This window comes from Dreissena polymorpha, chromosome 6, assembly GCF_020536995.1.
Source record: "Dreissena polymorpha isolate Duluth1 chromosome 6, UMN_Dpol_1.0, whole genome shotgun sequence".
Taxonomy (NCBI): Eukaryota; Metazoa; Mollusca; class Bivalvia; order Myida; family Dreissenidae; genus Dreissena; species Dreissena polymorpha.
In genome coordinates this window covers 70,248,466-70,265,180 of record NC_068360.1, presented here as the reverse complement: position 1 = coordinate 70,265,180, position 16,715 = coordinate 70,248,466, and the positions used below count along the sequence as shown (strand labels likewise).

The 16,715-nt window shown below is 34.1% G+C and overlaps 1 protein-coding gene across 2 annotated transcripts; it reads left to right on the top strand.

Moving 5' to 3' along the window:
* Positions 1-1,361: 1,361 nt before the first annotated feature.
* On the top strand, positions 1,362-14,855 carry LOC127833281 (hemicentin-1-like). 2 transcript variants are annotated; one of them, XM_052358449.1, is made up of 17 exons: positions 1,362-1,498; positions 2,443-2,772; positions 5,529-5,828; positions 6,727-7,029; positions 7,529-7,828; positions 8,149-8,445; positions 8,712-8,999; positions 9,312-9,596; positions 9,811-10,104; positions 10,254-10,568; positions 10,834-11,136; positions 11,502-11,621; positions 12,123-12,168; positions 12,473-12,528; positions 12,704-12,734; positions 13,021-13,076; positions 13,300-14,855. In XM_052358449.1, the coding sequence occupies exons 1-17, from the start codon at positions 1,450-1,452 to the stop codon at positions 13,491-13,493; spliced, it is 3,567 nt and encodes a 1,188-aa protein (XP_052214409.1). In that variant the 5' UTR covers positions 1,362-1,449; the 3' UTR covers positions 13,494-14,855. The 2 variants fall into 2 exon arrangements, with proteins under 2 accessions (XP_052214409.1, XP_052214408.1); XM_052358448.1 differs by having other exon boundaries at positions 12,105-12,168.
* The last annotated feature ends 1,860 nt before the right edge of the window (positions 14,856-16,715 follow it).

The following is a 16,715-nucleotide window of genomic DNA, read 5'->3' as shown; positions in this document are numbered from 1 at the left end:
ATAGCTCTTTTTCGAGTCGTCGCGTATAAGATCGGTGTTGGTTTAATAAGCCTAAATCGCCGGTTTGTCGCCTGTTTAAATGGTGGCCGGTTTGTCGCCGGTTTAAATGGTGGCCGGTTTGCCGCCGGTTTAAATGGTGGCCGGTTTGTATTGCTTCCTCTATGTGTGGGTTCCCATCGTGTTTTCCTTTACCTACATTACTGTAGCAACTGCAGACAGGACAATCGAGAACAACAGCTTTGATAGTTTTGGTGTGCAAACATATGGGAACAAAAGAAAACACAATAAGTATTCATATTACTTTATTAAATAAATATTTTGACTAAACCTGCAAAAGTGCAGAAACAACATAACAACCCCTGCCTTAAGGCGACAACCACTATTATTATTCCATACACACCGCCGCTCTCCAGTACTGCGCCCAATAAATGTTCATGGTCTTCTTAGAAATGTTTGACACATTTAAATTCTCCTTTCGGCACTTTAATCGCGAATGAATGTCAGTTATTGGTATTAATTTACATACTTCCGTTTATATATTAACACACCTACTGTTTTTATGATTCGAGTTTATGAATGCAAGCCTGCTTGAACTATTACGGTTCTTTAAAGTCATAAACAGATAAAAAAAATAGCAAACGGAAATTATTTATGTACTAATTGTTATTTTATATTTCAACATATGTGTAAAAATATACAAACTTAAATAATTAAACATTACGTCAGAAATTAAGTCGTGCTTATAGCGTAACTTTGATGCACGATGGAAAAATATTCGTATTTAAAAGCACACATAAATCTACTCCTACTTCATAAAGCCGATGATCCCCATCTAATAAGTCGTTTTAAAGGGGCCTTTTCACGTTTTGGTAAATAGGCAAAATTTAAAAAATTTGTTTCAGATTTGCACATTTTCGTTTTAGTTATGATATTTATGAGAAAACAGTAATACTGAACATTTACCAAGCTCTAAAATAGCCAATATATGCATCTTTTGACGATTTTAAAAACCTGAAAATTATAAAGCGTTGCAACACAAAACGATTGAATAATTTGGAGAGTTCTGTTGTTGTCGTTATATTTTGCGCAGATGGCCGAGTGGTCTTAATGGTCTATACTTTTACTCCAGGACTCCAGGGGTCAGTGGTTCGAACCCAGTTGTAGGCTACTTTTTTTCTTTTTTTTGAATTTTATTCTCGATTTTTCACTGGAGCCTTTTATTTCCAATGTTTACAATTATCAATATAAAGTATTTAATGACAAACTTCAAAACATGCAAACATCTGTGAAATGACGGAAATTATTTGAGAATACTTAATATCAAATCAGAAACAGGTAATTTATTTATCCATTTTTGAGAAAACTATCAGGCGATAATTATTCGTATCAAGGCGGACATTTATTTGCTTAAGTCTAGTTTCAAATTATACTTCACAGTCACAATAAGAAATGGATGCCTTTGTCGCACTGTTTATTGGTGTGTTATGCGTGACAAAAGGTAAATTGATATATATCATTGTATTTGTTATGTTTAAATCTTGTAGTTTTATTTTAAGCATTTACAAATATGTTTAATTGCGTATCATACAACTTATCTAGTACGCATAAACGTACTTGATATGCAACAAAACAAAAACCATACATGTATACATTAATTTCTTCTTGTAACGAACATATTTGCAGTTCTGCAGACATCTAAAAAAAGTATATATCTTTTAATTCGATATAAAGACATTACAAAAAAGTCACAAATCTGTGCACATCAAATTAAACTAAAAATAATAAATAATAAATAATAAAATAAGGTTTTTATTTCAATAGGAGAAATTGGTAAAATTGTGTTAGACTGGGACTCGATCGGATGTTTATACTACACTGCTTTAATGTTCCCTCCGGAAAAGGCGTATAACTTCATAATGCATCACCACTCAGTTATTTTGATATCTTAAATACCCAAAAGACATAATTATTCCTGTATGGTTTTCGTGAACGTGTGCATAGCATGGAGGTGTATATGTTCTTAATGCATCGAAATTCCTTCTTTCTTCAGTTTACTTTAAAAAAACATATCTATAGAGAAGACAAGCAACCGTACAATTTCGCCAATACATAAATATGCAAATAGTTACACAGATGAACATGTACATTGTATTGCAACTATTCTATTAAAAAGAATGGATGTACAATTTCCCTCACCTTACTCATTTTCATGTTAACACGATTGTTACTATGTGCAAAATAAGAAAATACAGAAATGAACTTTCCAGTAACAAGTGGTAACCAACGTATGGTTATTTTATCAAAGAGTTTAAATCTCTGATATAAAAAATGTCATTCCAATACAACACGTGGTCAGTATTCCACATTCATCCGTAACACAGTCTCATTTTGAACAAATATACATAGATATTCAATATGCTAATTGATGAAATGTTTATTCAGCGGCGAATGCTCAACTCCAATTAACAGGCGGCGACGCGTTCATCAATACACGAGTGCAATTGGAATGCACCCTACCAAATTCCTCGGCAATAGTAACCTGGCATGTTGCAAATAAAGGCTTCAACGAGACCGTGGCTGTGATTCAGGAGTATTCCAATGGAAAGTGTAGTCAGAGCCAAAACTCCTACATAACGTGTACTTGCAATATTACGTTGTTTGCATGTGCAACCAATACGGTCAAGATGTCCGACGACGAACAACGATGGCGTTGCTCGGCAAGCATTGCTGGTACGACCATGTACAGCAACACACATATCATTAGTGTTCTAAGTAAGTTACTGTTAATATTGTATAAATGTTACTTTTGTATTACCCAATTGAATTGATTTAATAAAATATGGACGGTTGTTTAAGCTTATACAAAAGCGACATTTTTATTAAAATCAGTCCATTGAATTAACTATAGCATGCGGGTACGATCTCAATATGTATTTGAATGATTGTTTTGTATAAATGCTTTCCAGTAAAGTGTAACCGTATTATGTAATCGCTTTTACAAACTTCATTTATTCGACATGAATAACCTAAGTACTTTACACACGATTTACAAAATAATAGCTGTTAACCTGGCTTACTTGATTCGCGATCTCGGAACAAAAGTTGAACGTGCAACGTAAGCACCGGTACAATTTTGTTCCGCTTCCAACTGCGTTCAATTCCGTCGTTTTATTTACATGGTCTGAAATGTTTTCTCATTCGCCGAAGAAAATAGCTTCTGTTATTGAGCAAACATGAACTGACACTACTCTAGTAACGTCATTTTCTCGATTTTCTTGTTAATCAGCGATACGACGGACACTAACGTTAATTTTATGTATGCCTGTTTATATAATACTTAAATAGGTAACGAGGAGATCAGTTAAACAAACACAATATTTAAGCAGAATAACGACAAACCCCATTACATTTTAGGTACTGTTTCTTAATAAAGTGATATCGAAAGCATTCTGGCAGGTATTAATAAATAACCCGCTCATTATTTCGGCTTCGTAATAAACAGTTGTTATCGTGTGTCACGTACCCGGCGTGTTATTAAACCCTAATAGCAAATTTCATGGAAACCCGGCTTAATCATATTTTATGTTTTTGTTTGCTATTAAAGCAATCGCATTTAATGATACCACGGAAGGTAAGTCATCTGTTATTTTCCTGGTTTTACGTTAACTGTGGGATAGTAATACTACCCTACGAAGTAACGAGGGGTACAGTGGAATTGGCATAGACGTTTGTCCTACAGCTGTTTGTTTGTCTGGTTGTCTGTCCGTAGACAAATACTTTTTCTCTTCACTTTTCATTATGCAACATTCAAAGGTGCGTGCATTACTCTTATGATATGAAGTTTTTCGTGTGTTATTTGCATCATCCTACGTTAAAATTACAAAAGTATTCCCCCTTTCAGCTAAGACGTTCTTTGTCTGCATTTTTATTAATATAAACGATAGGTGAAATAACTGCTCGGAAACCACAAGGTTGTTATATGTGGTAACAGTGCTTAGTAGTCATTTGCAACGTTGTGTTACATTATGTCGATGTATTAAACAGTGGCAACGCTCGGGGGCTAACATCCAACACAATAGCTTTAAACATCTTTTCATCTGAAATCACCAGGCTAAGGTGATTAATATTTGATTGTTGCCCTCTATATATGTTTTTTAAATCATACCGATAGGGTCAAAACTGTCCTCATCCAGGGGGTCACATGATTTTGTAAACTTATCTATCAAAACATATTTTTGCTCGGTAACCACATTTACTTTTAAAGGAACTGTCAACCACGAATGACGAAAAAAGAAAAGTTGAAAACTTCCGTATTTATTCACAATTATTAGTTTATATTGATTAAAATATCACGACTGGTATATTACATTACTTGAAAAAAAGTTCATATCTTCAATATATTTGGTGATAAAATTTCGCGCTGGGAAATCGAAAGTACATCGTGAAAATAGGTGACATAACGATATACACACTATAAATAACGCAAGCAGATTGATCATTTTCTACATTAGATATATACAATTCACAACGCATGCACAATTTGCATGCCTGGGTTTACCACGTGACGATGATGATCCATCTACGGGCGTTATTTATAGTTAACTGATAGTTACCTGGTGGACATACCCAGTAAAATTAACTACCAAATATACTGAAAATATGAAAACTTTACAACTTTTATCAAGCAATAAAATATACCAGTCGTATTATTTTAATCAATATAAACTAACAATTTAAAAAAAAATGCTGTATTTTACAACTTTTCTTTTTTACGTCGTCGTGGTTGACAGTCCCTTTAAGTGTGTAGCATCCCATTACGGGTCCTCTATATAGTTTGTTTTAACCATGCCTCTGTAGAAAACTTGCTAAGACACGCGGTGTTAGGTGGTATTGTAAGCCAGCATTGTTCTACAATCTCGATCTCAGGATTGTTCTTGTATATGTCGAACTAGCAGATGAGTCGTAAATGCCGTATGGGTGAATGTTAAAGTAACACTTCTCGAGAATGTTCTTAATAACATTGATTGCCATAAACGTTCCCATGCAAAATCAGAACTTTTCATCCACAATTCCTTTTCTAATATTCCACTTTCTTTCTTTTCTCTCCACTTTCTTCTATTATTTCCCTATTTACTTCGTTAGGGTAGTATAACTATCCCACAGTACACGTTCAACCAAAAAAATAACAGATAACCTATCTTCCGTTGTATCATTAATACACAACACATTGGAGTTCTTATACAAGAAGGGCTTAACAAACATTAATTAAAAGACTCGGATCAGATATAAATATTATTGTATTCGTATTCGTCAGTACAAATATGGGCGTGTTTCTTATGTCAATAGTTGACAAGACTTTTCACACGCAAAACAAATGAAAGTACGACCCCATCAAAAGACGCAGTATTAGTGGATATATATGTGTTAGCAATATCTTACATAAACAATAGTATTTTAAATTATGATTGATTAATCAGATTTAGTGACAATAAGTAAGCCAATATACAACCTGATGGTTTTATTTCCAGTACCGCTAACGTATGTTAGTCTATTTCCACCGCAACCCGTATTGTACCCAGCTTTGAATGTTTCTTCGAACTTCACGTGTATCACTTCTAAGAGTCGGCCTGGGGCGAGTATTGACTGGTTTGAAAACGGACACAACATCACGAAAAACGCCAACTATGTCTACAGCTCTGATGTCACGTCTAGTATTTTGATATTTACGCCGAACGCGGAAAACACAAGGAATTTAACATGTATTGCTAAATACCTGTACAAAACTACCCATATAGAGTTGAGTAATACTTCTATACTTAACATACAGTGTAAGTACTATCGTTTTGTTTTGATTGTGTTTGTAGATTGCTCAGCTGTATGGGCAGCGTGTTTTCAAAACACCACACGAGTTTTTTTTTCAATTTCGCTGCCATGCAGTATTTGAGTTGTTAATAAATTTAACCCACTTTACAAAATGTGTTTCTTAGAATCTTATTCCGGGTTAATGAAAGTGTTGACCTATTAGCTTAAGTGCTTAAGAAATGTAAAATGTCGATGTGATAGGTTTTGCAATACAGTTAAGATTTGTTTTAACCAAAATCGTTAACACTCGTGTTTACGATAAAAAGTTAATTTCAAGTTTTAATGTACATATTTATGTACACTATTCATGTACGTATGCGTGTTTTTGGAAATATAAATTATTGCTTAAGTGTACAAACATTATAAAGTTATTTTATTGTATAGAACACACGGTTTGTGCGTTTTGTACGATCAGTTTAAATCAGGCGGACGAGGATTCTCCCTAAATGCGCCTATAAATTGTTTACAAAAGTGAATGGCCATTAAGCGTGTAATGAGTATGGGCTGTATTAAAGGAGAATTGAGCATTACTTCTTTCAAACATAACATAATTATGTAAATGCAGAGCGGTTGATGATTAAACTCGTAAAATGTACAATATTTATTAGAAAAGTCAAACATGAACCTTATTATTGCACATAACATTGTTGATATTGTGGAAATGATAAAATGTAAAACACTATTGAATTTCCAGAAAACTACATTTCTAGTAAATAAATGTTATTAAACAATGCTGAAATAGGACTCGGTATGATAATGTTTAATTTACGTGGTTTATGATGATCTGATGATAAAATGATTTATTACAATGTGTTGATTTGTTTACATTTCGCAGCTTAAGTTTTGATTTTCCTTTCTTTGAAGACCCCGTTTCGAAACCCTTAATCAAAGTAAACAACAGCGCCGTTTCTGATAGCGTTACCATATTAGAAGGAACATCGGTCGATTTTAAATGTGAAGCTAGCGGATATCCCCCGCCGTCTTACCACTGGGTCTTCCCTTGGGGTGACAAAGAAGGGGCAGAGCTTCTCTTGCAATTTAACAGTAGTTTTGTAAAAGGGCAAGTGTCCTGTCTGGCTAACAACACGTTTGTATCCCTTGACGGAACAACGAACACAAATTCACCGCCGCAGCAACAAGTGACGTTTTTGACCTTCGATCTGATAAGTATGACATATATGTTTGTATTCAGAAAGAAAAATGTGTCATAAATGTGCAGTTTTTGTATTCGTGTGGTGTATCTTTGTTAAGTTGTACATTACCTGTAGAATATAATTTATCATGGTATACCTGATTCTACTTAATTATGTTTGTTTATCAGATGCAAATATACATTTTAAAAACGTATTATCTAAAACGATCCTGGAAAATGGCTTACACAAAGTATGAAACAATAGAAGAAACTCAACTGTTCGTTTGTATTTAACACAATTAGTTACCGTTTTAGAAGCAAGTATTGTCAAAACTAATCCGTAGAAGATTGGTTGTATTTTGACAAAAATGTTCCACTGATTAGCGAATATATCAATTGTATCTAACAAACTTAAAGAAAGAAAGCTCATTTAAAAGTAAGGATAAGGTTATGACTCCCTCTATAGTTTGATAGTCACTATTGTATGTGTTTGCCTGTTCGTGTACATACATTTGTTTTATTTGTGCATTACAGTACCACTGCAATCGGTTACTCTTTTCCCCAACACTATGATTACCTACCCGGTACACAATGTGACATCGATCTACTTATGTATCACTTCTATGAGCAAACCGGCTTCAACCATTCATTGGTTTGAAGATAACGTCAATATCACAAATATGTCCACATATGCATACAACAATTACGTTGCGACAAGCAAGTTGAGCTTTATCCCAAAGACACATGCTAGACGTAAATTGTCCTGTATTGCCAACCAGCTATACGAACATACTAACCGTACTATGTATACAGAGACAGAACTGTATGTTCAATGTAAGTTACTATTAATCTTCACATCTGCATCTATACTTAGTTAATTTGCCTTCTTAAATAATGTTTTTTGTATATAATGCTTGATATATTTTACACATCAAAACATAAAATGTGGGAAGTAATTCCAATCGTTTTCTACATCCGTTGCATGTATATTACAAACCGGATCCGAAGCACAAAGAACGATATATAATTATGTATATCGTTAGAAGATAAAATATGCCATATATTTAATGTCATATACATTCTCTGCATATTAATATAACATATACCTGTTATCTTGTTTCTAAATTGTGAACGATTGTGTTTATTCATTTCAGTCGCTGTTTTCGAGCCTAAAATCTCATTGAACCGTACGGAATTGTCTGACCAGGTTACTTTACTAGAAAAGAGACACGTTGAGTTCGAATGTTCAACTTCCGGTTACCCACTTCCGGCATACCAGTGGATGCACGCGCAAGGAGTAACAAACGGGACGATATTTGCTTTTCAGGTTAACCGTACTTTCACAGGTGAAAACGTTTCATGTTTTGCCATCAATACATTTTATGCATTAAATGGCAACACGACAGCGCAGACAAGTTCATCGGTAAAAACAACACAGTTGAACGTGCTATGTAAGTTGAATAAAATTTATTTTAGTTATTACTGTTGTTTTTAATTGGTTTGAACCAAGAACATGCATATCCCAGATAAAATCAGTTATCACACAATAAATTAAATGGTTGATACGTGAGTAGTGGATTGTATGTTCATAGAAGCTCATATTCATACAGTTTCATAGCGAGATGCTGTGTGTTCACAAGTTTTACTAGGCTATTTATGATGGTTCTAGCAAGATTCGTTCTTGTGTCGTTAATGTGAACAGAATTCCTTCTTTCAGACCATGCCTCAATAACATTCGCAATTAACGACACTTCAGAAGCATCTCCAACTGATAATTCTATCAGTGTGCTGAGAGGTTCTAGCATTAGCATCGTATGTGAAAGTGACGCTCATCCTCCGGCTATGGTGTCCTGGATAGGGAAACAAACTAACTCCTCTACTCTCAGAATCACTAATATACAACAAGATGAAAAATGGACATGCCAAGCATCTAACACGATCAACGAAACTTATTTTGGAATAAGCGAAAAATCTATTACGAAAACACTGTTCATCACCGTCTTATGTAAGGCTAATCTAAACTGTTTTTGTGTTTTGTTGGTAATTACCTTACGTTATTATCATGTCTGATATATTGTGATTCCCGGAGAAAGCAATTATCGTACAATTGTTCTTTAATCTGTTTTATCAATCGAGCATACTTGTAACTTATAATCAACGATAAAATTATGCAAAAAAAAGAACAAAAAAGCAGAAACGTGTAATAAAATATAGTGTAATACAGACAAAAACATATATAAATCACAACGATCTCGTTTTGACACAATATTTTTGTTACGTATTGTTGTTTCGATGTCATAATCGACCTGTTTTACAGACCCTCCAACAGTTCAGCGTTTTCAAAATCGATCCACAGTGATGAACGCAACATTCACCGTACGATGCAATTTATCTAGTGTGGGTAATCCTGTTGCCAACAACTTTACTTGGCTTCGAATTAAGAATTACACTACCGTAGGCTCAGAGCAAGTACTCGTAATCAATAATGTAGCGAGAACTGATGAAGGTATTTACAAATGTATAGCGAGCAACACCATGCAGCCATCAGGAAATGTTTCCACACAAGGATACGGTGAATCGCAATTCTACCTAAATGTACAATGTACGCTTCTATATAAGTATTTTTATCTCTTATCTTTAATATTCATGGCAATTGCATGACTATACAAATGTTAAGATATCGATAAAACAAACATATTTACTGGGATTGTCGGATTTAAGTAATGAACGACAACATGTAGCAATCATTAATTGTTTTTTAGTTATTTATTTTTGATAACAGTTTATTACTGTGTTTCTTACACTGATATTTTCAGACGGAGCACGCATACAGACATTTCACGCAAACTCTTCAACAAATGACATACTTGTCGATCAGTACACATCTGTAATATTCGTTTGTGAGGCAGATGGTAACCCAGCTCCTATAATTAACATTGTAAATACAACTGCTGGCGGTGAAATAATTCTTGCGGAGAAACTTGGCTACGTAGTCACATTCCCTACGCACCCCGTCGGATGCGAGTATGATGTGGGAATCTATAAATGCCAAGCACATAACATTCATACTTCGGCGTTAGAAGAACACGCGATAAATGTCTTAGTAAAATGTACGTGTAAGATTTTTCTAAAAGATTAGCCTACCTCATTAAATTTATGATTTTATTATTTAGTTGTTTTGTTATTGTCTGTTTAATTTTCAGTCATATGTTGTGCCATTAAATAGTATATACCACGCGATAAAATTGTTTTTTTTAAGGTTCGCCAAGATCATCGCCGTTATCACCTCCGATTACGACACTTTATAAGGCTCCCAGTGACTCGGTTGTTCTCACCTTCACATTCAAGGCTTATCCGAAACCCAACGTGTCAGACATCACTTGGTCAAAGCGTGTAGGCGATAGATGGGCGGCGCTGTCCGAAGAGACCAAGTACCAAATCAGCGTTTCTGCTGATACAATGCAAACTAACTTGACAATTAATTATTTGGATATCAATGACTTCAGTCAATATCAGGTGAAAGTAGCCAACATACTCGGATCTACAACGGAAGTGTTTTATATTCACTTGCGAGGTAGCTTTTTGTTATTAAAATGTTGTGGAATCTTTCACCATCATACTCGATTTAAACTGTGTCTATATGTGTGTACATCCCTAACAGATATATTAAGTGAGTTACAACGGAACATCTAGTAGTATCATATAAACTTGTAAATTAACAACATATTTTCAAATCTAGTCATACAATCCACAGTTAATTCAAATCTATTAAGTTTAGACAGCTCCAAAAGCTATTTTACACGTTACCTAAACTTCCTTAATGATTAATGTTTAATCAGCAAAGCCCGATAAGCCAACGTCATTCCGTATAAAAGACGGTTCCATCACACACAATTCACTTACTGTCGAGTGGATACCAGGTGATACTGGCGGAGCAAACCCATGGTTTGTAATCAGATACAGGGCGGCACTGATTCCAAACTGGACAGACAAGCGCGTTCCTCCGACCTTACAGACGTCTTACACTGTCGAAGATTTGATCCCGAGAACTAACTATGAATTGAAGATGTTTGCTGAAAATATAGTCGGTAAATCGGGGGAAACAAGTATAGTTACCGCTCTAACACTACAGGATAATAAAGGTGAGCTGAGATCAAAGTGTTTAATGAATACAATATTCTACATTTTAAACAAAACTTCAGAAAACATGGTATATCCATTTATGTTAAATAGCGGGTTATGGTTCCAAAAAGAACGACAACAAATGCGACGATAGTCCATGAGACGTTCGTACAATCGGCATCACGTTATTGGAGATTAACTTTGCAAGCTTATATATTTCCGTACTTATAATGATGATTTTGTTTTAAATAAATCCAACTTAGAAAACACAATTATAATAACCCTATACATGACAATAAGTATTATGCAATTGACACAAATGCTGTAATAATTTTAATGAACGCACATATCGTAATACTTTTCATTTTCATGATTTCTATTTCAGCCTCACCATCAACATCATCTACAATTATACTAGTTGGTGCCGTGGTGGGCGGGGTGGTCGTTGGATGTGTTATCGCTGCTATAGTTGTGTGGCGACTTCGAATCAATATGGCAAATAAAGGTCGGTAGATTGACGCGTTAAATGTGAATTATAGGCATATAATGGTTTGGTTTGTGGATTTTATAAAGTTTTTTTACGTAATTCTGGATCACGGAGTAGGTTCAAGCATACACTTTGGTACTCATAGAGAATTATCGATGTTGCACCGTTTAGAGTCTCGAGTAGAAATACTAAACACAAGAATACTCTGCATAAATGTATTCTTATAACAGGAGACATTGTTGTGTCGATATAAAAAACACATGTGTTGATTTATCAGCGAATTATATGAACTGCGTTGTGTCGAAACCGGACTGCATGCATGTGTGTAAAATATAGTCCCTGCTAGCTTTTCCGTTTTTATGGGCCTTTTCATTTAAAAATGTATCTTCTAAACAAAATCCAGTTTAGGATGAAAGTGTCGTCTCACATAAGCCTGTGCAGACTGCATACGCTTATCTGGGACGACGCTTAACGCACATGCAATATGCCCCAATCTCCCAGAACGAATTGCATTTCCAGATGAACAAGACAAAGGCGGAGATTACGCTGATTTGGTGCGACCAAAGTGAGAATGCTTATCATTTTATTTATTTTATTATCGTCTGACAAATAGTGACAATAAAATGGATTGTGTATTCATATTTATTGTTATGTGTTCTGTATACTATTCTGATTAAAAGTTGTGTTGTTTGTTAGTTGTAATCATCATCACATTGCTCTTATGTTCTTTTAGATATTTGCGGTGTGTTTATAATAAGAGTATCAATACATTAATTAAACAAACACATTGTTTCCTGACAAAGTTATAGTATTGCATACTTTCAAAACCAAGGCATTAATTACATATTCAATACCGACATATTGTGCAGGTCAGACATAGAGAAGGAAAGATCTGAAGATAAAAAATATGAAAGTATCGATGGCGGTAAGGCATTGCAAATATATTTGTTGACATTAACGAATTGCATTGTATCATTTGTTTTGATAACACATTACTAAGGAATATGTAAAGCATTAAGTTATACAGTAAAATTATGACTCATATGCTATTTAGTCTAATAGTAGTATTGTTATGTGTTTAAAGCTTATTTTTATTTCAGACAAGCAATACGATGAGTTGGGTCCAGCTAGGTAAGCGAATAAAAATGCGAGTACTATTTAAAACTATAATTCATGAATGGATTAAAATAACGCAACACAATTCAATACATTAGTACCCAAATATATCATATAAACTGTTCATATATTCAATATGCATTTCGAGCCGAAAGATTTGTTGTACTTTCACGAATAATTACTGTCACCAATTTCACACCATTTACCTCTAACGATCAATTAACACCACCTGTGTTGATGAACTTATTTCAAACGTGCAGCAATTTTAATAAACCACAACGTTCTATATGTTGTATACTAGGTCTAACCAGAAACGTCGGCAAGCGGACAATGCAGGTTACGAAAGCGTCCACTTAGGTAAGAAAGTATTATAAAGAGTCAATTAAAAGACGTGTAAAAGCTAAAAAAGTGTAAGCCTGTTTCAGACAAATTATATCTCACATCGTCTACTTAAATGTAACACGTAAAGTGTAATAATTTACGTAAGTTTTACATTTACAAATACAAGGTAACTGATCACATATATCAATAATACTGGTGTTTATACTCCTTTTACATTGGTTTTATGAATGTGATTAAGAAAACAACGACAGTGGTTCATACGTGACTCTGACAGAGAAAGCAGCACATGTGCCTGAATATTCCACTGTGGTGAAGCGAACAGTTCTAGCATCACAATCAAACGCTGCATTTGAAAAAAATGATGAATCACCAGTCCACAAGAAAGAATTTTTAAGCGACTGTAAGGAATACTTTAATTTGAAATTAACGTAGCATGAACAGCTTTATTTAACTGTGCCTATTGATGTGTAGATAAACGTTTGCCTACACAGTTATTTGCTGTTTTGTTTTATCAACAAGTTATGATCGGAATGACTAATAATCGTCATCACATTTAAATAACGTGCTCATAAAATGAACAAAGAACAATAATTGACTCAGTGATTGATATATTGAAGTCAATATTTTTTACGTTCATACAGTGATGCTCTATTCACGCAACAGGGCGTTCGTCAATATGGACGTACGTATACTTATACGTTAAAGTAGTACAAAGTTCAAAAACAGTGTAACACGATAACAGAAAAATAGAAATGTGTTGCGATCAAATGCTATTGCTCGACAACATCGACGGTGTACTCCCAAACTAAATAAGTATATATTACACGCTTGAGTTGTATGTAATATTATTACTCGGGTTTTTGTTGTTTCTCAATTCACGAATATCGTGGCCTGTTTACCTTGTTTCCGCAAGTAAATGTTTCATCTATTGTAATCCAAGTTACCGGTACGAGTTCGAAAGTGTTCGTGCTAAAGGTGTTTGAGTATATTCCTGCACATATGTGAGTCTCATTTTAATATTTGCTATATTATATTGTAAACGATGTATGGGCCCTGTAATTTGTTGTTGAAGTACACAATATATATTTTCGGAGAAGGTAAACAAGGCTACTGTATTATATGCATACTGGACTACCATGATCAGAATTGTTAATATTTTTGATAGGTCAACAGTTTGAAATGAATGTTAACAATGTACACTTATGCATATTGACTTCCCCAAAAGCCTTTACTAATTATTTGTATACACACATATACCATACTATTTTAAAACAATCGCAATAATAATTGCAATATACTTCCCACTTTATCACATATTTTCACTTATAAGTGTGTCCGTATGATTTATGACTCTGGTATTGCATTATTACAAATGTCGTATTGTATTCAGTTTTGATTATTGGCACATTGTTATACGAAATTCTCAGTCAATTAAGGAATGAACGAACTAAATGCATAGCCGCATTTGCGAATCATGCTGGAAATCTATTGAACCGAGAGAATAAGCATGTGATACGCAAGTGGTTATAGCGCATACTCAAGTATGTATTGAAATGTTCATCTGGGATAAACAAACTATATATAATGTATATTTTGTCCATTCGCAATTTTTTTACCGCTATGTTTACAAGTAGGTATGTACATAAATTTAGTTCATTTGATTAAACTATGATTTTGTAATGATACGTATTCGATTTATGTGCTGTGTCCTTCTATTTATTGTATAATAAGATACATATATGTATGTTGCTTTTGACATTTGGCAGTTTAATAGTAATAAAAAATTGCAATCGTTGTTAAATTACTTTGCACCAATGAATTGATATAAAATGCTTAGACTGAGCGTGCATACTTCAGAATCCATCTTTTATGTTTATTTTGAAAGAATTATTAACAGATGTTCTATTTTAAAAAAAAATATTCACAACGGTGAAAAGCCTTTTGTTATAAAAATCTCGAGTTAGTATACTAGCATATTATGCCAATAGCACTCATATATAAGACTATCATGTTCAAAGATAGTTTGATATTAATGAATTCACTGGGTGCATATTGCTCAAATGAAAAAAGAGTTTGCAACACTAAAATGTTCTCCATATTGATGCGCATATTGATATCTCAGTTCTAAATCAGAGCGTGAGAAAGACCGTTTACGAACCATCACTATCCAACTGGGATGTTGCGATTGCAATAGTAAGTGCACTCTTTTTCAAAGAATTAAGCATATGTTAAAAAACAGGATATCTGTATTATCTCAATTAGTGTGCTCGTCTTTACCACAGACGTTAGCGTGTGGCTATGATATTGTTCAGTGCAAACATCATTTTAAATAAAAAATAATATATTTATAACGAAAAAACAACTTCTCTGAAAAAAACAAATATCACTATCAAATATACGTATATATATAACCCTTAGAAATTAACTAACAATGACCCGAAAACGGGGTGCATCGCTTTGAACAACCAAAATTTCATCAATTTGCAGCGCTCTTTTACAAATGCTAGGTCAAATTTTAAGAAATAACAAGATGCACAACTGGCGTTACCTATGCGAAAATTATGTTTTTCGAATACATATCATAGCCACACGCTAACCACCTGTGGTCTTTACGAGTCATTTATATTACGTGTCCCATTCTTCCTGAAATAAGTATACCTCAACTAACTTACTTAAACAGAATGTCTGACCGGCTTGTTTGTAATCTATTAATTACTGCAATCGAATAAGTGAAAGTTTACTATGTATCTTTTATATGTGGATTAGGTTTCACTTTCAAATACAAATTGCATGACATGCAGTGTTACACATTAAACGGACGAAAACAAACTCTTCATAGATCTGCATCACAAAGCTTGATTAGCACATATTTACTCATTTACTGACGTATTGCTAACTTTCTAACGGTATACTTCACTTGACAAAGAAAGCTCTTACTAAATCGATAAAATAGGTCATATATATTTATAGTTTTATACAAACAAACCACGATAATCAAATCGCAATCGGACAACTCCTCAATTGCCAAGTGAGAGTGTGCGCACATTTTGTGCGATTGTACGTACTAGTATACTTATATTGGATATGCAAATGCATAATATGGTTATCATATTTCTACACAAATGCGACACATACGATGATAGTATGTTACATCCCATTTGGTCCGATGTGTGTCGCTGACACATGACTCGTACATTTTCTCAAATTAGACGAACCTTTCTCCGATACGTGTCAGATCTGGCTGACTACGCATTTCATTTATTATATCTGCTCTGCTATCGGATATATGCAGTACAATAAAATATGATACATACGGAAATAAAAATAAAGGCTCTTTATTTTATGTGAAACTTTTTGCCAAGCATAAATGTCCTGCAGTTGCCTTTATTTTGGTCATTCACGATCACTTGGCCAAGACATAAACACGAGTTTGCTTAAGTGAGATAAAATGTCATTCTTAAAAATTACTACACGTTTTGCGAATTTTTTCATATGTTTATTGATCATACCGATTGCAGAAGGTACGTTCAAAAGTTTTATACATGCTGTGTAGCGGTTTTATTTTTCTCAATGTATTTATGTAAATGACTCTTTTGTCATTATACCCAAGCATACGCTTAGTATGAAATATGTTCATGCCGTACGTGAAGTCGC